The sequence below is a fragment of the Drosophila takahashii genome, chromosome X, assembly GCF_030179915.1.
Source record: "Drosophila takahashii strain IR98-3 E-12201 chromosome X, DtakHiC1v2, whole genome shotgun sequence".
Taxonomy (NCBI): Eukaryota; Metazoa; Arthropoda; class Insecta; order Diptera; family Drosophilidae; genus Drosophila; species Drosophila takahashii.
The window spans coordinates 3,399,092-3,426,235 of NC_091683.1; the positions used below are offsets into that span (position 1 = coordinate 3,399,092).

Here is a 27,144-nt window from a genome sequence, read left to right on the forward strand (position 1 = left end):
TGTAATTGGTAGTTAAAAAAATAAAAAAAATAAAATTTAATACAATCGTTACTCGTAGATTACATAGTATGCTTAAAATGTATCACTAAAGTAGATCGATTTGTTTGAAATAAATAAACGCAGGAGAAAATAAATAATCCTTATAAGCAAATTAGGAAACTAAATTATAGGCTTAATTTTTGGTGTTTTTTGTCTGGCTACAAATTAAAAACGGTTCTATTGGCAAACGGTTCTATTGGCAAAACTCAAAAAGTACTCGTCACTTGGACTATCTTTAAGAAATCAAAAAGTATTTGCTCAAAGGCAAAATGTCAGCATTTTCAATATTGAAAGATCGTTAGTTCTGTGCTGTTATGATTTCGTTTGAACAACATCATTTTTTTACTTGTCTACCAAGAATATTACCATGAAAAAAGAGTTTCTGTTTCTGTTCGCTTTTTCCAATGGCTAAATAGGTTTATAAAAAAACATAAGATATTCATTTTCGCTCTTAGTTTTTGTCCAAAATGATGTAACTTGAATTGTAAATATTTCTTAACTTTCTTTCGAATTTAAATTTTTCTTGTGAAAAAAATAACTATGATTTTCATCTGACAATTACGCAGAAATCTAAGCAAATGTAACTTTTTTGATTTTAAAGAAAATATCCCCTAGCAAGTGTTTCTTCGTTGTTTCTTGTGGGTTGAAAATACGTGTAAATTTGGTATTTGGTTTATAGAAAATGTTGGCAGTTTCAAAGTTGATCTAGTGCCTGTAATTTTTGTTCGTCGAATATAAATCGATATTAAGATAGATAGAAAATATTGGCAGTAATTTCAAAAATAGCCTTGACTCTCCCGAGGATTACCTTCTCCTCCCAATGGTTTTATGTCAAACAAATCGCTCCACAACACACGCACTCATTTGGCAGTCGCACTCGTTCATTCGCACTTATAACTATGGAGGGATCCTGGAATCCTGGAGCGATCCTAGGCGCACTCCTCCACATAGGTGGCCGGAAAGATGCCGATGTGGTTGCGCAGGGCGCCCAGCCACCAGCCGTCGTCCTGCTTGGCATGCACCTCGATGATGTCGCCGGGACTCAGTTCCAGCTCGTCGTAGAGCTTCGGGGTGTAGCTGTAGAGCGCCTTGCAGCGCCCCAATATCGGACCGGATTCGTCCTTCTGGCTCTTCTGCAGATCCTGCGCATTCTGATAGAAATGCTGCGTCTGCATTTGCGCCTTGATGGCTGGATTAGGCTGCTCCTGTGACTTCTCCGGCAGCTCATCCTCGTCCTCGTCCTGCGAGCTGAACTCATCGAAGTCCGAGTCCTGCTGATTGGATCCACCATCCGCCTGGCCGCGATCATGATGGTGATGTTGGTGATGGTGATTGTGATTATGGTGATTCTGATGATGACCATCCTGGAGATTGGCCAGAGTTTTGGACTTAACGGACGCGGCGACGGCCACCGCGGCATTTGTAGTCGAGATTATCTTTGGTTGGCTGGTGAAATTGGTCTCGATGTTGCTCTTGCTCCGGTTGAACTGCTTCACCACCGAACTGATGTCCGTGCAGGAGCCGTTGCTGTTGTTATTGCTATTGCTGCTGCTGTGCAGGTGCGAGGAGCCGTTCTCCTCGGGCAGCTCATCCTCGTGGTTAGTATTGGTTATATCGGTGACATCGTGCGCCAGCATACTGGTCGATTGCTGCGTCTGCGACTTGTCGTTGTTCTTTAGCCAGTTGGGCACCTTCAGGATGCTCTGCTGCAATCCAGTGCGGTCACGGGTGATCTGTGGGATTTAATATGAAGATATTGCATTAGAATTTTATTACATAAGCATTACAAGTATGATTTAAAATATATTTTAATTAGAAATTAATATTTAAAACGATTTTTAAGAATAATTTAAATGAAAATATTATTTTAAATGATTTTCAAGAATAATTTAAATGGAAATTGATATTAAAAATTATTTTTAAGAATAAATTAAATAAAAATTGACATTAAAAATGACTGTTAAAAATAATTTAAATTGAAAATATTATATGCAATTATTATTTCAAGCTCTAACGCCCACCTGAATGTGCTGGGCCAGTGGGTGAGTGGTCCTGGGCTTGTGGTCCAGCTCCAAGAGGGCCGAGTGCAGCTTGAGGCGGGCGCCCTCCAAATAGGTCAGCATGGAGCGGATCTGCAAGTAACGATATACAATTGAGTACAACAATAAGGCATAAAATAATATAAGAAACCCACGTGATAGAGCTTGTCGGTGATATTCTGGTGCTCCTGGTGGTTGAGCGACTGCGACAGGCCCCTCAATCCGTCGCGGGATCGGCGCTCGCGCTCCAGGTCCGACTTGACCAGTTGGAGCAGCTTAATGAGGGCGTGCTTGCGGCGCTCGCGGTTCATGGCCAGCGTGGTGTGCTCGCAGTAGAAATCAGGCAGCAGCTGCTCTGAGGGACCCTCCGAGTTGCGGCGGATGTGGCGCACCACCTGCATATCCTTGGCCACATTGCAGGCCTCCAGCTGCGGCTGCAGCCGGGTGCTCAGGCCACCCAGAATGGGATTCATGTCCGAGATGAGACGCGCGTACTGCTGGGCAAAGTTGTGCATATTGCCCAGTCGCTGCTGCTCGCTGCTCTGGAGCTGGGCACTTCCACGCAGCACGGCCATCTCCCAGTCGACACGGGCACGCTCCGCACGGACGCACAGGGTGTAGTACTCGACATCCGCCCGCTTTACCGCCTCCTCGGCCTTCTTGCGCTTGTTGTCCAACTTAACGCAGTCCTTCTCCGCCGACTTGAGCTCCTTCTCGGCGGCCTGCTTGTTGGGGCCCTGGTGGAGCAGGGCGATCGATGGCGACTTCTGGATGCGCACGTCCAGCATTGCGTCCTGCAGCTTCTCGTTCTCGCGGGCCGCCGTGTGGGAGGCCTTCTTGGCCTTCGCCTCGCTGGCCCGCCATTCGCCCAGCACTCGGGCAGCCTTGTCCACATTGCTCTCGACCTGAGGAAGTTGGAAATTCCATGTATTTAATATATATAATATTTTTTTTAGTATTTATAGCAATGTAATATACCGTCTTGCGTGCCTTGTGGTGTCCTTCGACGACGCTCTTGAGCGGCTTGACCAGCTCATCGGTGAGCGAGGCCGCCAACTGGCGATGGATGTCGCTGCGGCTCTCCATCTCCGTAGCCACTCCACGCCAGGCGTCGGCCACGCTCCCGGGGATCTCCCTGCCGGCCTTGTTCAGCTTGTTGGCCAGCTTCGACAGCGACTTGGAGTAGATGAGCTCCGAGTCGGCTCTGTATTAAGAGAAATGTATTTATTATTATGTTTATATGTAATATTTTTATTTGTAAAATTTTTTAAACTCATTACATAACATTTATAATATTTAATCAATTTCAATATTTTTAGTTTTTATTTATTTATTATCTTAAATTTTTAATTTTGTATTATTTCATCACCATATTTACATTTAATGCTCTTTTAAGTTATATTTTATATTATATTATATTATATATATATTTATTTTTTATTTTTTTTTTATTATTTTTTATTTTTTTTTATTATTTTTTTTATTACTATTATTATTTTTGTATTATATTTTTCGTTATTTTATTTTTTATTATTTCTTTTCATAATTTTTATTTTTTATTTTTTTTATTATTTTTTTTTTTTATTATTTTCTTTTTTTTATTATTATTTTTTTTTTTATTTTAATTTATTTAATTGGTGGGCCAACTCAATTATGACATCTCAAATTCAATTTTAAAATCCCTTAAAAAATTCTAAACTCACCTCTCCTGCAGGACGAAAATTAGCTCCTTGCTGAAGTCGCCGCCCTGTTTTACATATCGCCGAAGTTCCTCGAAGCCGTTCTGTCCCTGTTTTTTTGGATACCAAAGAGTTAACCGATTAGTAAACCGTTTTAGCCGGCAGATAAAACCTCCCCATTACGCAAACCCCCGACCAACAACAACTAGAACAACTACTACATGGACCTGTACCTCATCCTTGAACCGCTTGGCATGCGGCGACAGATCCTCCTCGCTGTTGCGGTGCGACACGGACGACTCCATTTCGGTGCGTTCGGTGACATCCTCGCAGCTCTCGGTCATTTCGCGACGACTGCGATCCGGCGACAGCGATACGCGACTGGCATCCTGGGTCGACTGGTTGAGATTGCTCCGCGATTGGGCCAGACGCTTGAGCGGCGTCTGCTGACGCACTGCCTCCTTGATCCTGGAGCCCTCCTCGCCCAGCCAGTGCTTCATGCCGTGCCAGCCCTTGCGCAGCTTCTCCTTGTTGTGATTGAAGTTGATCAGCGTCTGGTTCTTGTTCTTCAGCAGCGTAATCCTGCGCTCGCTGGGCTTCAGTTGATCGCGATGCGTACAGTACTCCAGATCGATCTCCTTGCCAAAGTCCTCGGTTTCGTTGATCTGACGAGACAGCTCCTGCAGCTCGTCAATGGACACAAAGAGATTCTGGGGATTGAGGCTCTGGCAGCTGACCGACTTGAGATCAAAGTCGTATTCCCCATGGCTTTCGCCTCCGCCGCTGCTGCAGGCCAAACTTTGGCGGGAACTCTGATGGGAACTCAGGTGGGACCGGGAGTGCGAGTGCGAGTTGAGCTGAAACGAGTCCAGGCTCTTGAAGTGCGGCTGTTGGGCCAAGAAGCCACCATTTGGTATGGGTGACCGCTCGGCGGATGGCTTCGGTTGATTCTCCTTATTATTCTCCTGATTATCACTGGCCGCCAAACTGAGTTCGCTGGCGCCAAAGAGTTCCGGCAACTCGGGTACATTCAGATCGAGTCCCAGTTTGGCCGGTGCCGTAACGTTCATGTCCAGAACCATCGAATTCGACTTGTGCAGGTAGATCGTAACGCTGCGATGAAGATTCTGCACGGACTGCGATTGCCTTTGCTGGCGGCCAATGCGAGGTCGTCGCATTGGAGGTTCCATATCGGTGGGTACTGGGGTTGTGGGTCGCTTCACCTCATGAGGGACAACCATCTGCTGTTCCTCCACAACCTCGTGTTTGGGGGTCTGAAATTGTTCCGGCTCCTCGGGTTCTTCTGGTTCTTCCTTTACATCTTTTTTCTCCTCCGCCTGCTGTGGTTCCTTCTTGGTATCCTCCTCGGTTTCCTTCTGATTCTTGCTATTCTCATCGCTCTCCATCTCCTGCGGACTGCTCCTGGCGTCCACAAACTCATCCTCATCCGAACTCCTGGGCGTCAGGGTTCTCACTATGTTTGAGTTCATGGCTATGCCGCCGCCAATCTGCTTGAGCCTCGCCTCGGTGACATCGAAACGATCCGTGTCCAGAGTGGTGGTGGATATCAAAACGGGAGCACCGATCTCCAAGCGATGGTCATCCGAATGACTGCCGGTCATGTTGTAGCTGCCGGTGTGAAGTTTACTGGGCGAAACTGAGTTATCGCCGTCGTTGGTCGATGGATTCAGATTCATACTGCCGAGATGGCGACGTCCCAGGCGATTTCCCAGCACCGAGTATCGCTTGATCCTGCCCAGAAATCCCTTGGCTCCGCCACTGGAATTGTGGTTGTTGTTATTGCTGCTCACATTGTTGTTGTTATTAGCACCGACACTGGTATTGTTATTGGTATTTCCCGTATTATTCGTATTATTGGCACTATCCCCGATGGGCACTTGGGGCAGATCGGCCATGGCGGTATTATATTTGCCGCCCCGCTTGAATCTATGCAGGTTCATCGTCGACGGCTGTTCGATTTATGACACAAGACACAAAAACATTACAACAAATTCCAATTCCAATTCCACAACTTGCACTCTCGTTCGTGTGTGTGTGAGTGCGTGAGTGCGAGTAGGTGAGAGGGGGAGCAACAACAACTGCAGCAGGCAGCAGGGGCCAAAGGAAAGGTGAAAAGGGGGAGAGCAAACTGAGCCGCTTCTAATCGGCAAGAAGCAAGACGCAAGAGAGAGCCCCAAAAAGGAGAGCGTGAGTCGACCTGGAAGTGACGCTTGTCAATGGGAAGGTTTCCGTTTTCGGGAACGCTTAACAGTTATTCTATTTTATGCTCAAACACAAGTGGAATAATTATATTGCGACTTAAAAATTATCTTCTTCAGTGCAGTTGAGGAATTAAAAAAGTGTGTAAGCAACAGTTATTTGCGGATTCAATTCGAAGTTATAAAGAAGTTATGGTGTTAAAAAACCAAAAATAAATTCCCTGGCAATAACAAATAGAAATATAAAATGCAACGCGTACTTTGTGACTAAATTTACAAACATCGAAAGTATTTGACGGTAAACACTTTCTAAAAATTGTTTTTCTATGAGATTTAATTAATGCGCATTGTTTTATAATGCTAAAAATATGCAATTCTTGCAAGTCACAAATACACGACAAGTAGTCTAACACACATTTATATATATGTATATAAAATAAAGTAATATTTTATTTCTTTTTTAATATTTCTCAATTACTCAATAACTTTCAATTTAAAAACATATTCCCACATACCTTTTAGTCACTCTCAATCACAAAAGTAATTAGTTATTTTAAGCACTTTGCCGAAACACCTTTTCTTGAAGAACATCCACGAGTAAGTGAAGCAATGGATGAAATGGAAAAGCCATTAACTCCCCAAATTAGTTCACATGGAAATTGGAACTGGAAACCATGGCCTAAGGCAACCTAAATTCCACTGGAAGCCTCTTTCTCATAAATGGTTAATCCGCAATATACCCGTAATACCCTGTAGTGGGCGATGTTCACCTACATACTTAAAGCACACAGATAACATAAACACAGGGCGCAGAAAGGAAAAGGAGGTGGAGAAGGAATAGGAGAAAAATGACTCAAGAAAGGTGTGAAGAATCAGGTGAGGAGAAAGGCAAAGAGAAGGGGACTTCACCTTCTGGTGACTCCTGACCCTCTCTCTCCCCACCTCTTTCCCTGCCCCCTCTCTCTTTTCCTGGAATTCCCTTCCTCTCTGCTCCAGTTTTCGATTCAGGTAGAGATTACAAAACGGTTCCAGAATAAGACAGCGGCGAAGGGGGACATGAAAAGGGTGGGAAAAAGAGGATTGAAAAATGGGGAGCAGTGGTTGCTCGAAGAAGGCGGCGGTGAGGAAGAAGAAGCGAACGCACAAATCGCTGCGTTGGCCACTGGAAAAGATGGAAAAACAAAACCAAAGGCTGCCAAGTCGCCGCCCGTGGCGCCCCCATCGACTGCGCAGCGGCAGCGACGACTGCCTGTCTCCTTTTCTGTTTTGTGTCTGGCCGATCAAGTGTGGCCCCACAGCAGCGGTCGTGTTAATAGAAGTGTGTAAAAAATATAAAAAAAGTGTTCAAAAAATAATAATAAATAAAATAATGAATAAATAATTCTAAACGTGTTTAAAAAAAATAAAAAAAAAAACTTTTTTTTTTTTACAACACAAAAATTCAAAATTACTTTTCTATTTAAACCTTTAAAAAATCAATATTAATTTTTCACTAATATTTTTGCAAGAGCACACGTAATACTTTTTCGCTTTTTTTTTGACATCAATTTTTAAATTTGGAAATAAACAAAAAACGTACAAACATATTTATGAACCCATTTATACAAAAGTGCAACTGATTGAACTAAATTAACAAAACCAATTTCTTGTAATCCAGTGTGAAAGCCATTAGATCTATTTTCTAACCTCTATTGTGGAATTTTTATGATCACTTCGTTCCGCTGCTGTTCCGTCGACTTCTTCTTCTTCGCCGCCATGACCAGTCATTCCGTGTTGGTAATTATATAAATCATTTATTTATGAACTATTTACTTTCGAGTTAAGTCAGATAATGGCTATTCTCGACGATTTCTCCCCCTCTCCGCCTCCCTTTTCCAATTTCGTTTACTTCGCTTGAATGAAATGCAAATTGTTTTTAATTTTTCCCTAGGCAGAACGTATTTTCTAATTACAAATGTGCATATAACGCGGGTTAACTCCGATTTCTGTTGTTGCAATTGCATCCCCAAAGTGGAGCAGTGGAAAGGGGAAAGGGATGGGAAGAGAGGAGAGGAGAAGAAGAGGAGAGTAAAGAACTGGGGACAAGAGACGATCATTAAGCCCCAGTTGCTATAACTGTATTGTGATGTAAGATTCGTGCTAAGTTTCTACAAATGCATACATACAATGTACACCTATATTATACAGTGGAGACTCCTAAACAATATACAAAAATAATACCTAATTAGTAAATTGAAAGTCGCTTTAACCCTTTGATAGCTGTTTGAAAGTGATTTTTCCCAAAAGGTAAAAAAAAATAAAATAAAAGATTTAAGAATAATGTTACAATTGATTAGGGTCTCCTTCTTTCACAATTTGAGTAATAACAAAAATATTTATAAAATATTTAATTTTGAAAATATTTTAATAAAAAATCACATTTTGTATCTTTCCAGTGTTCAAGTTTCCCCACCTCAAAGTTAATTGAAGAACAAATCGCGAGTGCTTTTAACAAGTGCCCACTGTACCGGTATTTATGTGGATATCTGGGTTGCCTTTGTTACACTTTTCGCGATTCAAATGGCCGACGTGCGAAACCGTAGTAAGTAAAACAATTTAATTACATTTTGCACTTGTTTGTTGTTGCGGCTAATAGCATTTGCATCGAGAAAGAAGCAGGGGCCAAGAAGATGAAAAAAAAAAAGAAAAAAACCAGAGGGTTAATAAGCAGTAGAGGGAGCGAGAGGGGTTAATCGCTCCGTCTGCGATATGTCACGTTTCGCGGAGGCAAGTGGAGTGCAATAAAGTGGAGTGTGTGACAAGTCAAAAGACAATTCAACTAATGAGCGAGCTTAGCTGAAAAGCCGCTCAAGCAGTCGAGGAAGCAGTGTGCAAGCAGTGCTACACTGGACCAAAAAACGTGGGGGTAAGGTTAAGCGATTTTCTACTAGATAAAACGAAAGTGAGAAAAAATTCACAAAATCCACTATTTCCAAAAAGTTTTCCTAAAATTCCCAACTGGTTCTGACCGAAAAAAAAATTTTTTTATGATAAAGATCATGCGGTCTAGACAAAGTCATTCTTATCAACTATTCTTTAGCTTATTCATCTTGAATAAAAGATATGAACATATATTTGCACAGATGAAGTCATCTAATTAGAGACTAGTTATTCCAGGAAGCAAGATAAGAGCTCTAATTTTTTCCCAGTCTGAGCACATTTTTTCCAAGTGCAACGGGTGGAGTATCAAAAAGAGGTGAGGCAAACCGAGAGGAACCTGCAATTATGGAAAGCCTTCTGCCAACATCTCGCATCCCAGGTTTAAAAGTCAAATAACATAAATTATGGCCAGACGGACGGAAGACGGAAGATCATATGGGATATGGGGGGGCAGGACCCAAGAAGATAAACAGTGAATAAGCCTGCCCGTGGGCCCTTTGGTCGTCTCTATAAATAGAGTTGCCAACTGCGGCAATTGCAGCCACCGACAATTGCGATTCCCTTTGCTGGGGACCTTCGTTTTATGGCAATTTATGATTAATAAAAGGAATTAATCGCCATAATTGGTGGTACCGGACTGCAGTGAAGATCGATCCAATGGATGGATCCACAGTCAAGGTCATCGCAAGGCCGTACAGAGCAGGTCCTCTCGAATACTCAAATACCCAATTTAGTTTCCTCTCGCCCATTTCTATTTTCAATTTCACTTCCGAACTGCGATTTTCCTTCGACGTTTAACGACAGTCGACTGATTTATCGCTGAGCTCAGCTTCAGTTTTTATATCAATTCAAAGTTAGACCGGCAGGTGCACATAGAAAAATTACAAGTAAATTAAAAAAAAATACATATATGGAATATATAGCCTCGAAATAATTTCTTGTACTTAAATCGCTTTAAAAAATTAAATAAAATAACCAAAGATAGTCACTTAATTATACCAATTCATTGGGTTAATTCATTTTCTCTTAGTGTACAATTGAATCCCCTTTGGAAAACTCTATATCCACACCTCTCAATGCCTGGCACTGAACTACGTCCGTCGTGTCGCATTGTACATAAATATAAAATAGAAATTGATTCCCATAAACAAAATGTGCGAAAGTCTCGCGAACACCTGGATATAGTAAACCATTCATGGGATTCGTTTTTCCATTAAAAGATACAGATACCTTGAATTGAACTGATCCTGAATCGTTTTCTTTTCTACAAAGTGCGGTGTTTCGCGTTGTTATGCGACTATTTGCTTGGCATTAATCTTATTCCAGCAGTATTTTATTGGGCGCATTTATCTCATTTAATGTCTAGAACAATATACAAAACGCTAAACTTGTTGTTGCCAAAAAAAGGGGAGAAAAAAAGTAAAACGATTTTCCTGCCCTTTACACTTGGCATCGTGTGCGATCCGGATGATCTTTCGATCTCTCTGCGCCAGCCAAAAATAGAGAAAAGCGAAAAAGAAATAATGAAAAGTAAAGGCGAACCGAAAAACCTTATAGACAGTGTCTGTATGTCGAGTCGACGCTTTCTGTTTCACTTACGCAAATATTTTCACAACTTATCGCAAGATGTTGCGCCAAATGCGCAAGGTCTGAGACCTGAGATCCGAACCCGAATGCAAAAATAATTCTCTTAATGAGGCAACCGAACCAAACCACTCTGTTTGCCTTTCGCCGCATTTCTCGAATGCCATTCAAATGGTTTTCTGTTAAGACTTTCGTCTTTAATCTATGGTCTGATCTGATGCGATCTGATCTGATCTCATCCAAAACCACCTGACTCGGGTAGGTCACGTTCGCTGAGGTGTCAAGACGATGAGATGGTGGGAGATACAGATACAGATACAGGTGCAGATAGCTGATAAGATAGATAAACGGATTACAATGAACGATAAGGAGGTTGGCGAAAATTTCCTTATCATCGGGTTCCGTTTAAGGGGAAATTGCTATGTAATCGCCAAATGTGAGCAGGGTGTTATATAAGTTTAAAAAGAACTTACTAGATTTCTACTCTATAAGATCTAAGCTTTGGTCACGTATTAAATATTTCATAAATGGAAAATACAGATAATTTCTATTATTTCCCCCTTTTTGTGTGTGGACGCTTAATGTAACTTGATTTTAAAAAGGCTTGTCATTGGGTCAATTAAAAAACGTCATTTAACTTGGAACTTGGTCACTCCAACCCAAGAAGTTCTTCCTCATGTGAGTGCACTTTTCCTATATGTAGGTTCATGTGGGTGTCAGGGGTTAAGGCAATTAACCCGTTCGGCAGTGCCGCCTCAATCAATTTTTTCTCTTAAATGTCATTGACATGACGATGTAATGCATGCAATGTGCTGCAGCTTTTGAAGAGCTTTTATTTAGTAGTATTTTCTTAGTTTTTTTAGGTTTTTCGCCTTAATTCTTCTGCCGAATGCCGTTAGACAGGCGAAACAGAGAATGCCGGCCATCTCACTCCCTCCTTTACTTTGAGTGGCTGTCAATCTTGTTAGAAATGCGTTTGTTCTTTAAAAATGGGCGAGAAGAGAAGAGACGTAGAAGAATAAGAAGGGCCCCAAAGACTGCGGCCAGAAGACCCAGAAGAAGAAGAAGCTGAAGCAGAAGAAGCGTCTAAAAAGCGGCTGCATTTATTTTTATTCGACATTCGGTCATTTTGGGCTTATGCTTTGTTTTTCGTCATTGTGTTTGTCTTTGGAATCCGTTGAATATGGTATCTGTGCCTAATTAACTGTCGAATTACAGTACAGCCTTGATAGGTCGAACTTTTGAATCGGATAGGTTAACCCTTTGAAAACCAAAATGGCAATAAAAAAGTTTTTTAAAGACTCTTTAAACATTATAATAATTTACTTAGTTCTCAATAACATTTATTGAGGCTCCACTGTGGATCTGGCGATCGATTCCTAACGGTTAATCGCTATTCAATACAATAAAGTTCTGGCAAAAGGCCCGCGAACAATTGCTGGGCCATAAATAATTATGCTAATCGCTCGGCTAAACCAAAGAACCGGCCATCAAAAGCGAACATTCATGTAAAGATCACATAATATCTATAAATACGTACATATATACCGCAGAAATCGGACAGATATATGTGTATATGGATGCGTAGACACGGTCTATGGTTTTTATTGTGTTCTATTTGGGAATTGTACAAAAATAATTGGCACATTTTCAAGATGTTTAGACTTTGGTTTTTCGGCCATTTGGGCTGTTTTGAATAGTGTGTATTGCAGTTGCTTTTGCCAAGGAAAATTCGCCAATTTATTGCAGCCGAAGATGAAGATACATTCGGAGGAGAAATGCATCTGACAGATGCGTTTGTCATTTGTCACGGTGCACGGCAAACTTGAGCTCATTTTGGAGGCGGCAACAAGGTCGGCAGATAGCGAAAATTAAAAGAACCCCAATCTGACACTATTTCATTTGCTATAAAAAAGTACAAGATGCAAGGTGCACTGAACAAAATTATTATATTAATCAATCTCTAATAATTTTAGCAACTTAATAATCATAAATTGATATCTATATAAAAATACCCTGTAAAATCATTAAATTGATCATGTTCTAATTTTAACATCTTAATAATCATAAATCGCGATGAGTATCAGGCAAGAAATAGTAGATATCTATATTATAATTCCCTGTAAAATCATTACATTTGGTCTTCATGCTCGTTTTTTCTTTCTGTGGGGATGCCGACGATGAAGAAAACCGTTGCAGGGGGCAGCGACTGTAGCGGTTTCTTCAAAACAAAAGTATCGCTTTTACATATCTCTAAAAGGTTCTGGGGGATTGGAGAAGTCACACGAAAACAATTCTCATTCGATTCCAAATGAAATCAATCAAAAAACAAAATCCTAATTCACTGCAATATATTGTTGTTGTTGTTACTTCGCACGTTTCGCACTCGCACACACACACTAGAACACTGGAAAAAAAGACAATTAGCTAATTTGCGTTGCGGTTATGCAAACAACAAATTGTTCATACATCTCTATATGTGTGAAACTGTACAAACTGGCGCAAAATTTACCGAAAATAATAAATAAAACTGTAATTATCGTGAATAATATTATTGTTATTTGTCGACGGCAGCAGCGGCGACATTAACACAAGCGCGCGACGTCGGCGTCGGCGACTAAATTTAGAACGGCGATGAAGAAGCGACGTCGACGAGGCGACGTCAACAACGCGCGGCAGCAGACTGAGCTCCTCCTCTGCCGGTGGAGCGCTGCCAGAACCAGAGGGCAGCGGCAGTTGCAGAAGCAGAGGCAGCGCACAGTGGAGCAGGTGGAGCTAAATGCGGAGAGCTCAAATCCACATAGCTCAGATCGCCCCACAAGAAAAAATTGTTTTATAATTGAAACATTATTAAATTCTATTATCGCAATATAAATATTTATGAAGGTTCTTATTTATAGAGATTCTTGCCCTTAATTAGGATACAATTTAGCTTCTTGTTAAATTGATAGTTTCTATTTTCCATTATTAAAAAAAGTTCTGTTCAAATTAGGCCAAACCACATGTATTACTTATTTTAATATCTTTATTTAGAATTTGTCCAAGGACAATAATATTATAATATTATTATAATAATACAAAGGCACCACATATTTTATTAAAACGTTTATAGAAATCCTCTTGTTTTGCACCAAAATCATCATTCTGACCCACTGTGCCTATAAAGAGAGCGAGAGAGAGAGCGCATAGCTTGTTGCGCCGGCGCAGGAGGATGCTGCACCTGTTCTCATCGCATTCTCAATCGCCCCCTCTCGCTCGCACACGTTGGCGGTCCGGTCCTCCGGTCGCTCCTGCTGCGCTGTTATTGTTTTTGCATTTGTTATTGTTATTGTTACTTTGCTATTTTCGTTGACAACGCGTAGGCCAAACATTTGAATGGCAAGCTGCGCCGACTTACGGTACACCAATACAAATACCACGGACTGCGCAGCCGTCCCGTCTGCGCAGCATGCAAAGCGGTACTGCTGATTGGCCCGCCAATGTACCGTTGCACAGTGGGCCTCGATGATTAATTAATTGTGCGGTTAATGGCTAAGTGGCAAACATTTTTGAGACTGCATAAATTATGGAAATTATACATTTTTCATTTTTTTTTTTGGGTTCTTTAATTGTCACCAGAAATTTCACTTTTCAATTATCCAAAAGTAAAAAACTTTTGATTTCAGGAAAATAAAAATTTAACAAGTTGCAAAAAAAATAGTAATTTAACAAAATATTTTCATTTTTTCCTTTTAGTTGATTAAAAAATCCCCAAATAGTTTCCATTTTTTTCCTTTCGCGCATTTTTATTAAAGAATTTAATTCCTTTGTTTGGTTTTTTGGTTCCTTGATTTCAAGGCATTCTTTATCCAATAAATCCGTTTATATTTCCGCACTCCTTGGTCCCACTGTGCACCATCGGCGACGTCTGCGGAGTGATACAATAAATTTAAGCAGCTAAATGCACGTGCTGAGTGAGGCGACGCCGTTGACAAGTACCGGTATTATGGATCTTCGGATCGTCGGGTTCCGTTCCCGGTTGCATAACCATAACGATAGGCATGCGCTTGAGATTTATGCAGTTTGTAGGGGGGTTTGGGGATTATAATCGGAATCGGTGGAAGCCGAAGCCGATGCCGCTCACATGAACGCTGCACTTGCCGCTTGACCGACATTCGAGTACGCGAAAACCCGTAGTTCGGGTTTCTTCTCTATTTGCGGATATTTTTTGTTTGTTTATTTTTTGTATTTTTTTTGGTGTCTGAAATTTAAATTAACCCGTGTTGTGACATTTATGAAACTTACTTGTCATTGTTGTTGTTGTTGCTGTTGGTCTGGGAGTTTTGCGAGTTGCAGAAAAATATACTTAAGTAGTCGGATTACCGTTGCAGCGGTGCTTACCTGCGGGTGAGAGAAATATAGAACATAGTTTGTACATAAATTAGTCGGAGGTTAAGTTGGGCGGAGGTTAATGAGCGACTGAAGTTTAATGGGGCAACCACCAGCACCGATTCATAATTAATTGAGTAGCAGAATTGCATTTAGCCTAACATAACACCACAAAAGCAGAAAAGGCTAGGTTTTTTATTTGAAAATGTAAAGCTCTTCAACTTGTTTATCGAGTACCAGCACCGGAAATGAGTCGAGCTGCAAACCATAGTCGGGTTTCACACCTGCGCGGATCAGATTCAAGTTCAAATATTAATTGACTTAAGATAAAGGTGCTTGTATTTAAATGTTTGTATTAAACAGAAAAATAAATTAAATATTCTAGAAAATATAGAAAAATCTTTGTTGCCTAAAAGTTAAGTTAAGTTCCCTACAAATAAGCAAGAAAATAATGTATGATAAAGTTTACATGGGTTAGGGCCGTTTTCTCGTTTGCATGTTAAATTGAAAGGAAGCTTTAAACTCTGATTTTTTTTACGATTTCAAGGTTTAAAACCTTACTTTACATATAACAAGTGGACGAGAAAAAGGTCCTAAAGGGATTTAAAAAACTGTATAAAACGTTATGACATTCGCTTCAATTAATTTTAGTAAGATTTATCTTTAAAGAGTATTTTCAATGACTTGTGGTAAATTTCTTAGAATTTCCTTTGTTTTATGAGTAGTGGAACTAATCTTTCCACAAGGGTACTTGAGCCTCTGTTTTATGACGGATTCATTTGCTTTATTTGCTTAATACTTGTTAGCTTCTACTGTCTATATAATTTGTATTTACGAACAACTTGCACTTGGCTGCTAAATGCCGTCGCACAAACGGGTTTAACAATCGCAATCAATTCACACCGAAAAAAGTGGGGTTTATGGGCTTTGTGGGGGTGGTAGAGCGAAGGGCGGTCGGGGTCACGTAATAAATTTAATTTCGATGGCAGTTCACCACTCGATTGTCTTGCTAAACAAATGAGAGTGTAAACGCTCCAATGTGTTGATGTCACCGATTCTAATATGAGATCTGGGGATCTGTTTAGTTCGGTATTTTCTGTTTTCGGTTGGATGGGATGCGAATGCGTATGCAATGGAACCGGATGCAGATGGAGAACTGGGTTCCTGAGTTCTGGGTTCTGGGAGTTCGGTCCTCTTACCTGTGCATTACCCATTAGAGCATCGACTTCGGTTGCGTTTTCGGTTTCTAGATGGATCGATATTGGTATCGGTATAACCTCATCCACATTCGCATAGATCGGCTGATCCTCGCTGAGGCTCTGTCTGAGCCCCTTTTTCTTGCCCTCGTTCCTCTTCTTTTTGCTGTCCGGGCTCTCTTCCTCCTGTTTCTGCTGCTTCTTCAGGTGGGCATTGAGATTAATGGCCGACTTGGATTTGGCCTTGGCATAACGGGCCGAGCTACGCAAACTCTTCAAAACGCCATAGGATCGCGCATTGGCGAGCTTTTCTCCACAGCGAGATAAAGATATATATAGAGAAAGATAAAGAGAGAGAGAGAGAGAGAGGGGCGGGGCAGGGGTTTTTGCAGAGCGGAAAATAGTTAAGTTAGGTTTACTCGCTAAATAATCGTATAAATAGCAACAAATATATTTACAATAATGGACAACAGCTTAGGTACAGTCTATGGTCAAATCTATTGGCACTACTTTTAAACTCCAAAATTAAAATTAAATTTAAAAATATTATTTTAGTTCTAGTTTTTTCCTTACTCGTTTCTTATTAACAAACAGTCATGAAAATACCAAGGCATTTTTATCTATTTCCACAAAAAAATGAGCAACTAAACTTGTGAATAATTAATGACAGAAGTCGAAAAGGCTTTTACCTTTTAACGAATGCTATTTGATTTTTACATTTTAATTAATGCTCATCAGCAGTGCCATTATTTTTGAGCGCAACTGTTTGCCGCAATTACACATACGTACATACTAAATATATATTGATGGCCCAAGTACCAGGTGAAATGGTGCGGGGGGAGGTGAAAGGGGGGAATTCAGTTTTTTTGGGAGCGGGATAGGTTCGCTTTTGGGCCTGACCACTTTCTATTAACTACGTGACGGCATGTCAACGGCCAAAAAAAAAAAACAAGAAAAAAAGCACAAAACTATGGCTTCGCCAACTTCCGGCAGAAAAGGCGGGGAAAAAAAGCGACCGGCGGTTTGGCCAAGACTGAAAAACAAGTGCCAACTGGAGGATGATTCAAGGCGCGCTAATGCATCAGCCAGCAGGGTCTATATATAGACTATAGACTCATGACCGAAGTCAATGCCTGTAGATAAAAACCATTGAACTAAGTAGCAGCAGGTAATGACAGTAAATAAATGTTGCACTGTGCGAAAAGGCAATTTTCTATTCAATTCCATTACCATACAAAAATAAACCTAAGATTCCGAAAATTCAATTAGAAAAATCAAAACATAAATTGTCTCTCGCTATACAACAAAATCGTTATCGTTCGCGTATTAAAACGTAACTCTACCGATAAGATAAAATATGAAAAATGTACGATTTACAGTTGATCAAAAGTTGTCGAAATACTGATTTTTTGGTTGGAAAATTAGGATCTTGATTTTTGCTAAAATTATGATTTTTTTTATCGATTTTTGACTGTAACTTGGACAAAAATGGTCCAAAATCAAAAAGGCGTACTGTTTTGAGCAGCTAACGACCCAATTATTAATATCCGTGCACTTTTTTGAGCGATTTAAAAAAATTATTTTTTGATCAAATTTTAGCAAATTTGATAAGGGGTTACATCATGATTTTTTGCAAAAAATTGATCAAAATTAAAATTTACAGGTTTGAATGCCAATCGATTGGGAATTTAAGTACGAGCTCAACGAGGTATGACATTCTATATTTTGACCATTTTTGGCATTGTTTCGGCCAAAATACTGATATTTAATATATTTAAATATATTAAAAACAAAAACAGTGTATTTTCTCAGTGAAAATACTGCGCACTTGCGGTTGGCATTGCGTTGCAAGTGTTCAATCTTGCAAACAAATCACCGACAATTGCTACACCGGCATTGCGCATACGCCCCGTGGCCGCACACATAGATGAGTATGAGTGCTTGAGAGCACGAAGTGGGCCATACGCTAGTTGAAAAACTGAAAAACACAGAAAAAACAGAAAAACCCGATTCTCGACGATTGCCGAAAGAAAGTTCAGATGTTCGCGTAGAACAAGTCTAACCAGTCAACTGAGTAACTGAGCTGTAGTAAGTAAGCAATCGGCAGTTGGCAATTAAATGCAGTGAACACCCCGAAGAAGGCGGCATAATTAAAGCCACAAATCAGCTGAAACCCTATATATAAAGGCCGCACCGAAAACTGGCCCAAAAGGCGGAACCAAGTTCACCGGGAGGTTGCCACACTAGTTGGATGGGTCTTGCCCAAGCGATCTCATAAAGAACTGGAAATCAAGGTCTTATGTTGCGAAAAATAAAAACAAGAAACGCAATATTGGTGTTAAAAAGGGAGTTCTATATATTTTGGCTCAAAAACTGGTATAGAATCGACTGTTGATAGCGTAAGGAGAGCTATAAATAAGCTAGTGAGGTTTTTTGGTGGGCTGAACTTGAACTGGGTTGGGTTTAATGACTGGGTAAATACAATTACCATAAAAGCGAGGAATGCGAGTGCCAGAGGAAATTTCTGAGTTTGGTAACTGCAATTTATTCATAGGAAATCTTAACGAGGCCATTAAAATGCACACAACGAAAAAGTGGTAGATATGAAGATGGGTAGGGTGGCTAATAAAATGTAATAAGCCCAAATACTGAATAATTAAACAAGCAATATTTAAATTCTGCACTTGAACAAAATTTAAAAAAATATATTATCGTTTTAAAATTTTTGCTGTCTAGAAAATTTAATAGTCCCGTATACTGTATAATTTTAAATATTATTTGTCCTTTTTGCACTTAGAAAAATGTTAAAAAACATAATATCACTTAAAGCTAAAAGAAGCGTTTTTAAAAATGTTTCTGCCCAAACAATACGAACTGCCCTCGCTGCGATGCCTTTGCAATTAGCTGAATTCGCATTTAGTTACACGCTCCGCAGCCCATTCACAATGCACATCAATGAGAGGCTAGGTTGCATCAGGAAGTGTCCGAATCCGAATCCAAATCACAATGAATGCGATTAGACCACCCAAATCCCACACGACTTCCACCTGCCAACTGAGCCACTTGGCCAATGCAATTTCAACTCCAATTGGGCCGACAATCGATGGCATTATCATTATATGTACATAGTAGTCTCAAGTTCATCGAACTTTTCAACTTGTCAACAAGTCAGTGGCCCAAGGAGAACGACCGATCGATCGTATAATTTGTAACAATTATTTTTTATAATCCATTTACCCAATGACAAAGGAAATGGTTCAGCCCAAATTTTGACTTTATCTAGGCATTATAAAAATAAGGACTTCTCATGAATTTTACTCAGTACTTATCAGTCAGTTGCCTTAAAGGATATTGGGTTGATGATGGTAAATCTTAATGACTGACTATTGGGAATTTATTTATGAGAGGGCCAGAAATAAATAAACAACTCAGTCACCAGCACTCGAATATACAAGAAATTTCTTACCTAATTTTATATATTATATCTTAATTCCTAAAATAAAAAAAATAGAAAATTGACAACTAAGACTTCTATGGATTTCGATTTTATTAGTAGGTACACTTAATACCTTTTCAAGATCCAAATAAATTCAATAAAACGCAATTGCTATTGTTATAAAATAGCCTTGTTGCTGCACTACAGCAATTATCCAGCTATTGTTACAGAATTTCATTCAATTCAATGCTGTAAATTACTGATTCCATATATTGAGCGATTTAATGGGCTTACAACCTCACATCTAAACAATGCACAGTACTTTTCAGTGGTAGCTCAATTTTAGATATTTGAAATTAGAATTTGCAGGCATTTCATTGAGAGCGTGATGATATTTTAATTTAGGTTTTAATTTTTGATCGATTTATATAATTCAATCTTTAGTCACATACTTTCTTGAGTCATTGGTATACCCATTTTACAATCTATTGTTTGGTTGGCTGACTAAGTTGGGTTCTCTTATCTCTCTTATCAGAGAGAAATACTTGCAAAATTGCCGTATCGATAATTATTTTGCAACACTTTCAAAGCAAGAATTCTATATTTTTGTAGGTCAGTGCTTTCAGTGACTAAGGATGAATCGTTTGGTTAGTGACAAATGTTTATCGCTAATTTATTTGTATTCTCCAACGCATTTCCATTCAGGTAAATTGTTTATCTATCGCCGTTCGCCATTTGCCATTTGCCGACAACAATTAGAGGCATTCAACAATATTAAGCACTGAATGCGGATGAGTGTGTGAATGGTAATGACAGGGTCGCTTTGAATACTTTGAATACACCGCTTTTTGTGTGGGTGCTGCTGACTCCCACCGAACTGAAGAAAGGTCTTTCTCTAAAAGCTAGTGAAAATATACGAAAAATTCTGGGTCGAATTCGCAAATACCAAGCACTAGAAAAAAAGAAAGTAGATTGTATTGACTATTAAGTATTATTTGGAAATACGCAATATATTTGGTTTATATTTTTCATTGTGCTGCAATCAGCGACCATTCATCAAAGTTTTGACACACAAATGTCGGTTAAGCTAAAATATTTCCCATAAAACTTGTTTCGCCAGCCTTCTTTTATGACAGTTAAATGATATAGTGACCCAAACGGATTTGTAAATTGCTAGCAAAATTTAATAATATTTTATAATAATAAATGATTTGAAAATTCCTCATAGAGGGTATGATAAAAGTCGAATAACTTTGGCTTCGCGATGTCGATGGAGAAAGGGAATTTGAATACTTTCCAACTTTCCAGCCCGCCGAGAAATGAGAAATGAGAACAGTTCTCTTCTGCTCGTTCCCCTTTGTTGGGTTTTGTTTGGTTCGGTACGGTTCGCATCCGAAAGATACACTTGTCGCCGTCTCAGAAATCCGAAAACAGAAATCAGAAATGGTATGCTTGGTGCTCCCAACGAGGCCAGATCTCCTAGGTTAGAGCCAAAGTCTGATCACGTTTTTGTTACCGATTTCCAAGTGTGTTACTTTTCTGTTTTGCCTGTGTTTTTGTGTGTATTTTTTTATACTTTTTGTAGGTGAGTTTTCTTTGGCTTCTTGAATCGGTCACAGTCTGAGTTGAAAATCAATTACCGTTAATGCTGGCCCACATATGTGTGTGTATATTGTATATGGGTTAGCATTGAACGTGACTTGGCTGGAACCAAAAGACGATCTTCGGTACAACAAAAATTCACCTTTTCAAGGTCAGCTTTAGGCTTTTGCTTTTGCTTTAGTTTTGTGGCTTGGTTTTTGTGTGCACTCGTTGAAAACTTATAGAAAAAAGCAGCAGTAAAGTCTATAGAAAATTTAATTAAAAATGCAGAGCGGCAAACAAAAGCGAAAGAGCCGAAAAGAGAGCGAAAAATTATGATTATTTTTAACACAGTTTTTATCATCATCTCTGCCATCCACCATCCACTATCCACCTTTCTGGCCATATTTCTCAAGCGTATTTCTTTCTGTCATATCATCAACTAAGCAGCGCAAACAAACACAAATAAAAAGCAAAAATATGGTAGCAATAATAACAAGTCGGGGGTAATAGCTAATGCCACAACGATCCATTTTAGCGACTTTCACTGTTTAATTGTCGCAAAATTTCCTTTTTTTCGCCCCAACAATTTCTGTGTTTGGTCAGCGGTAACAACCGAAAATATGTATCTTTTTCATACTTGGAAATTTGTTTAGGTCTTACCAACAAGTACATATCTCTCACTTACATAAACCGCGAAGGGATTTTTTATTCGGCCTTTATGGCTTTTATAGCTGCAGTGTAAACATTAAAAGAAATCATCGCTAACCGTATTTTGTTTAATTCTACCTAATTATAATTATTATACTGAGCGGATTGTTGGTAATTGCAAATGGCTTCATTGAAGATGGACTTAGAAATTATCTTTCTGTGATTGGATAACCGGTTGAAAGTCATTTTAGTTTTTTAAACAGAGAATTTAGTTATTTATATCGGTAAAATTTTGCTATACCAAAAATATGTTCTTTTATTTTTCTTTTTTAAGAAAGTTTTATATAAAATCCATAATATATAATCCAATTGATATATGATATATATTGTACAAATTTAGGGGCACAAAAAGCACTCAAATTGCAGGGGCGAAAGTTTTGTTTGGCAACAAATCTAATCATTGCCCGGCCAACCGATTAGCTATTAGCCAGAAAATCAGAAAACCTACCTACAGCACACTTATTCATAATTTGGCAACCAGTTTGTCGGCCCACAGCAGTCCCACGAAAATCAACGAGGGAAGCAAATCGGCAGATCGGCAAATCCTCAATTGAAATCTAATCAGCTGCTGGGGAAAAATGGAAGTGGAAACGGAGGTACGGAGATGGAGATGGAGGGTTTTGCAAAGACAAAGAGCCGATTGTTTGGCAGCAAATTGGGCAGGCATTAAATTGCATATGATCACGGATTTTCCTCCTTTTGGAAAATTCGCTTCTCCTTCCGCGAACCTCATTTGAATGAGAGGTGTACCCCCTTTCTTTTTATTTTACTTTTTTTTTTGTTTTTATTTTTTCTCTTTCTTTTGCGAAACGAGTCTTCGGGGTAATTAAAAGTTCATTGTCGTCGACGACCGCCAACTTGTTGTGGAAATCATTTTGCAATGTCTGCCCAAAAACAGCTTCCATAAAAAGAAAAAAAAACCTCCACACACAACTTCCCCATCGTTTAGGTCGCTTTTTTTTTGTTGTTTCTTACTTTTTTGGATCTTGTGCAGAGGCGAGAGATTTTCCCACATGAAAAACGATGACAAAATGTGCAGGAGGCAGAGTCACATCGTCATCGTCATTCGCCGGTGAGTGAAAGTTGCTGATGACCAACATGGATGTGGATGTGGATGCGGCTGGGTATCCACTGGATATTCCATGGCCAATGCCTTCACGACAATCTGCCGTAATTGAACTTGAAGCCGAGACCAGGAAGCCAGACTTGAGACTTTGGCTGCACCTGCGCATCCACATCCACCTTCCAATCTCAATCTCAGCCAGAAGAAGATAATCGCCAGTCAGTCACGACATTTGCGCAATCGCTTTTGGGACAGGCCAACTGGTTTTCCTTAGTATTTTTATTTTACGCGATTTTTTTTACGATTTTTTCGGGGGCCCAGACGAGGGAGCGCCTTTAAGTGTGGGAGTTGCAGACCTTATCACAAATAAAAATGGATCATAATGCGATAACACATCATGTACAAATACCAACAGGCAGTCAGCGAAAAACAAAGGGTTCTAAAAACAGAAAGTTATACCACTGGAAATTCCCTGTTTTTCTTCAATTTCACCATTCCGATAAAGATAAAAACATTCTCTAAACCTTAAGTTGTCAAATATGAACGTTTGACAAGTTGACAAGTCGTTATACAAGTTTCATTTAATTTATAAAATAAACTTGTATATTTTGTTTAACAATTTCGTTTCGCTCAGTGCAGAGATTTCTGTGTTCTTTTTTCTCAACTTTTGTTTGGCTGTGTAAAAAGAAAGAAAGCTCTGGGCGACCTTCAACTGCAGAAGTTGTGGAAAAAAGGCGCCCGAGGTGTGGAAATAATGTTTGATCTAGATTACACGTAGAAATTGACTTGGGAAATTTCTAGGAAAATGTAGGTGTGTTTTTCTGCCATTGACACAACTTGAGATAAAAAGTGTCAGAGCTGATGAAGAAAAAGTAGTTAAAGTTTTAGTATAACGAGGATTTATTTTTAAATTTTAAATAAATAATTATAATAAATAAATATTTATTTATAAAAAACTATTGAAAATTTAGTAATTTTTCGAGATTTCTTGAATTGCAAATATTTCTTAATTACATTTACCGCAGTATTTCGGCTGCAGATTGCGGGAGCTAGCGATAAATCGTTCGAGATAAACGGGTTGCACAGCAGAGCCAATCAGGCGATCCATAAATTTCGCCCCGCGCTGTCAACGTTGCCGATTGACCCGCTTAACCTGTGTGTGCTTTGCATCGCTTAATTTATTCAAAAACTGTTCGACTTTCGTTCGCCACTAGACATTAAAAATTGCAAATTAAACAGCCATAGATTAGCGCAGAAATTTGATTAGGCTATTTTCTCGATGACCTCGACACCGTTTCGGCGCCAAATGATAATGATAATGATGATATAGCCAAGTTTTCCCTATGCATTTGCAGCTTCGGAAGCTGTCAAAATTCTCATTCCTCAGTCAATTGGCAGGCGACACAAATGCAAAAGCACTGGCAAAAAAATAGTCTGCATTGACCAACAAATTGGAAACTAAATCTTCAATAATTGCATACAATAAAGAATATTAAATCGCATTTATATATATATATTTATCATGTAACTAACAAAGTTTCTCTATCTTTAAAAATCAAAAACTATTTAATGGATTAAAGAAAAACGAGAAAAAATCAATGAAAAGAAGTGGCATTAAAAATATTTCTAAAATTCTAACAACTAATAGTTTAGTTTTTATCAGTGTATCCCAATATCGATGGATCGCACTTGTCGAGCTGCGAAATTTCGAAAATCGGGTCAGGCCGAGAGATGCATGGGGCCAATTGGCCAATCGGTTTACAGATGGCCACACAGGTTAATTAACGATTTGGACCAATTAAGAAGACATCAATCGATGGGTGGAGAAGGGCGAATAGGGCAGGGGGCAGGGAAAAATTGTGCAAATCGGGTTAGTTTGAGTGCAGGATAGAGTAGAGTGCAAGTATCTCGTGGATACGTGCGGTAGTTAGTCGGTAATTAGTGCCAATCTCAAGCCGAACCGAACTGAACTCGATCGCAACTCACCCATGAATTATCGCGGAATTGTGACATTTTTTTTCGGCCAGCCGCGGGGAAAGGAGCGGGGATATATAATAATATAGTATGATACGATGTGATCTATATATTTTATATTTTGTAATATATATATATATTATGTTAAATATATAAGCACTGTTTACTTTCAGTTTCAGCTTTCGGTTGAAATTTTTTATTCGCGAATTTCACAGTTTTTTTTTTTTGCTTAATTTATCTAACCAATTTGTTAGCTAAGCTAAGCACACGTTCACACACACAGCATACAGCGTACAGCATACAAACGAACGCAGCGAGTCAGCTGAGCGTAACGCATGTGTTTTTTTGTACCAGATACTTTTGTATCTTGTATCTGCGCCGTTTGGCTGTTTTTTAATTTTTTCGGCTGCTTTCTGAGGCGTAACTGCCAGCACGATTACGTGCGACAATTGTAACACTCGCCAGCAAAAAGGCAGATGCACTCGCAAGAAACACAGATGCTCTTTGGCCCGGTCATCGGAAGGCCGCCGCAGGTAGAAAAAAAAAACAATAAAAAATACACAGATCGGTTGGAAAATTCGCGGTGGAAAAGCCGCATGCGCGCTCCTCGCTTTTCTGTGAAACGAAACGCCGAACTAAACGAGTCGAGTCTGCGCCGCCAACTGAATCTGGCTTTTAGCTTTTGACTCTGGCTCGCTCCTCAGTCTCATTTTCATTTTTTAGTCCCACAAAGACTCTCCGCGAGCGGTAGCCAATGCAATCGCAATCGCCGCCGCTTTCTAAACGCTCTCAGCTCAACGCTACAGCTCCAACGCTCTCCGCGATGCGACGGGTTTTCCGCGCCACAGTGGGCTGTTTGGCAGGTTTTTATGGTACAAATAACGAAACAAACAAGCGAAATACTTCTTGTCCTCCCATCTTGACATAACTTGAAAAAATGAGAAGAAACGGTTTCAGTTTGTATATTCGCAAGAGAAATACAAGGTGTAACTAAATACAGTACAAATAGCATAAACAAGATTTCCACACCAAAATATCAGTTTTTTGGCCTAAACAATGCAAAAAATGGTCAAAATATGGAATGTTATACCTCGTTGAGCTCGTAATTAAATTCCCAAACGATTGGCATTCAAACCTGGAGATTTTAATTTTGATCAATTTTTCGCAAAAATTTGATCAAAAATTAATTTTTTTAAATCGCTCAAAAAGTGCAGGGATATTAATAATTGGGTTGTTTGCTGCTCAAAACAGTACGCCTTTTTGATTTTGGACCATTTTTGTCCAAGTTACAGCCAAAAATCGATAAGAAAAATCATAATTTTATCAAAAATCAAGATCCTTATTTTCCAACCAAAAAATCAGTATTTCGACCATAAAAACGTAAATAATTGTCCCAATATGGATTGTCATACCTCGTTGAGCTCGTAATAATATTCCCAATCGATTGGCATTCAAACCTGGACATTTTATTTTTGATCAATTTTTCGCAAAAAATCGAGGATGTAACCCCTTATCAAATTTGCAAAAATTTAATCGAAAATTATTTTTTTTAAATCGCCCAAAAAGTGTAGGTATATTAATAATTGGGTCAATAGCTGCTCAAAACAGTACGCCTTTTTGATTTTGGACTATTTTTGTCCAAATTACAGCCAAAAATCGATAAGAAAAATCATAATTTTATCAAAAATGAAGATCTTGATTTTCCAACCAAAAAATCAGTATTTCGACCATAAAAACGTAAATAATGGTCCAAATATGGAATGTCATACCTCGTTGAGCTCGTAATAATATTCCCTATCTATTGGCATTCAAACCTGGACATTTTATTTTTTATCAATTTTTTGCAAAATCATGATGTTACCCCTTATCAAATTTGCAAAAATTTTTCAAAAAATAAATTTTCCAAAAAATGATGGGGATTGTTAGTTTAGGTTGTTAGCTGCTCAGAACAGTCGCTCTTTTTTCTGAGGGCCTTGATTTGGCCAAATTACGACTAAAAAACCAAAAAACGCCTATTTTGGTCTAGCCTTTTTATTTCATATTTTCTACCCTAAAATATCAGTATTTTGGCCGAGACAATGCCAAAAATGGTCAAATTTGCGAAAATATTTAGTCTATTAAGTAAGCTTTACCCCTTTAAAGCATTTTAATTAGTTAATCCAAGCTTCCAAGTCCAATATGAGTCAAGGTTGTGGAATGTCGTAAATACATTTGCATCATTCCGACTTACCTGATGACTTAATGTCGTTTCCGACTATATGTTGATTATAGAATATAGAATTCTAACATTGTATTTAATTTCTTGTCCATGACTCACCTCATTTTATGCCGAAGCC

General features: G+C 39.2%; 2 protein-coding genes across 9 annotated transcripts in view; one reads left to right on the forward strand and one right to left on the reverse strand.

Moving 5' to 3' along the window:
• Positions 1 to 5: 5 nt before the first annotated feature.
• Nost (Nostrin) lies at positions 6 to 25,458 on the reverse strand. Of its 7 annotated transcripts, XM_017139754.3 has the most exons (8): positions 24,821 to 25,458; positions 16,047 to 16,349; positions 3,991 to 5,727; positions 3,782 to 3,867; positions 3,057 to 3,282; positions 2,234 to 2,983; positions 2,061 to 2,171; positions 6 to 1,772 (listed from the first exon to the last, which is right to left on the reverse strand). In XM_017139754.3, the coding sequence occupies exons 1-8, from the start codon at positions 24,845 to 24,847 to the stop codon at positions 969 to 971; spliced, it is 4,044 nt and encodes a 1,347-aa protein (XP_016995243.2). In that variant the 5' UTR covers positions 24,848 to 25,458; the 3' UTR covers positions 6 to 968. The 7 variants fall into 7 exon arrangements, with proteins under 7 accessions (XP_016995243.2, XP_016995240.2, XP_016995241.2 ...); XM_017139751.3 differs by lacking the exon at positions 3,991 to 5,727; XM_017139752.3 differs by lacking the exon at positions 3,991 to 5,727 and having other exon boundaries at positions 16,047 to 16,354.
• The window catches only part of LOC108056063 (uncharacterized), a 70,671-nt gene continuing 50,390 nt past the window's right edge, over positions 6,864 to 27,144 (forward strand). Inside the window, exons 1-2 of one of the 2 annotated variants that reach the window (XM_070219138.1) lie at positions 6,864 to 7,752; positions 8,412 to 8,557. In XM_070219138.1, coding sequence (XP_070075239.1) covers positions 8,492 to 8,557 — 66 coding nt within the window. In that variant the 5' untranslated portion in view covers positions 6,864 to 7,752; positions 8,412 to 8,491. Of the gene's footprint in view, positions 7,753 to 7,911; positions 8,104 to 8,411; positions 8,558 to 27,144 lie in introns of those variants that run through there. The other variant, XM_070219139.1, reaches the window with a different exon arrangement.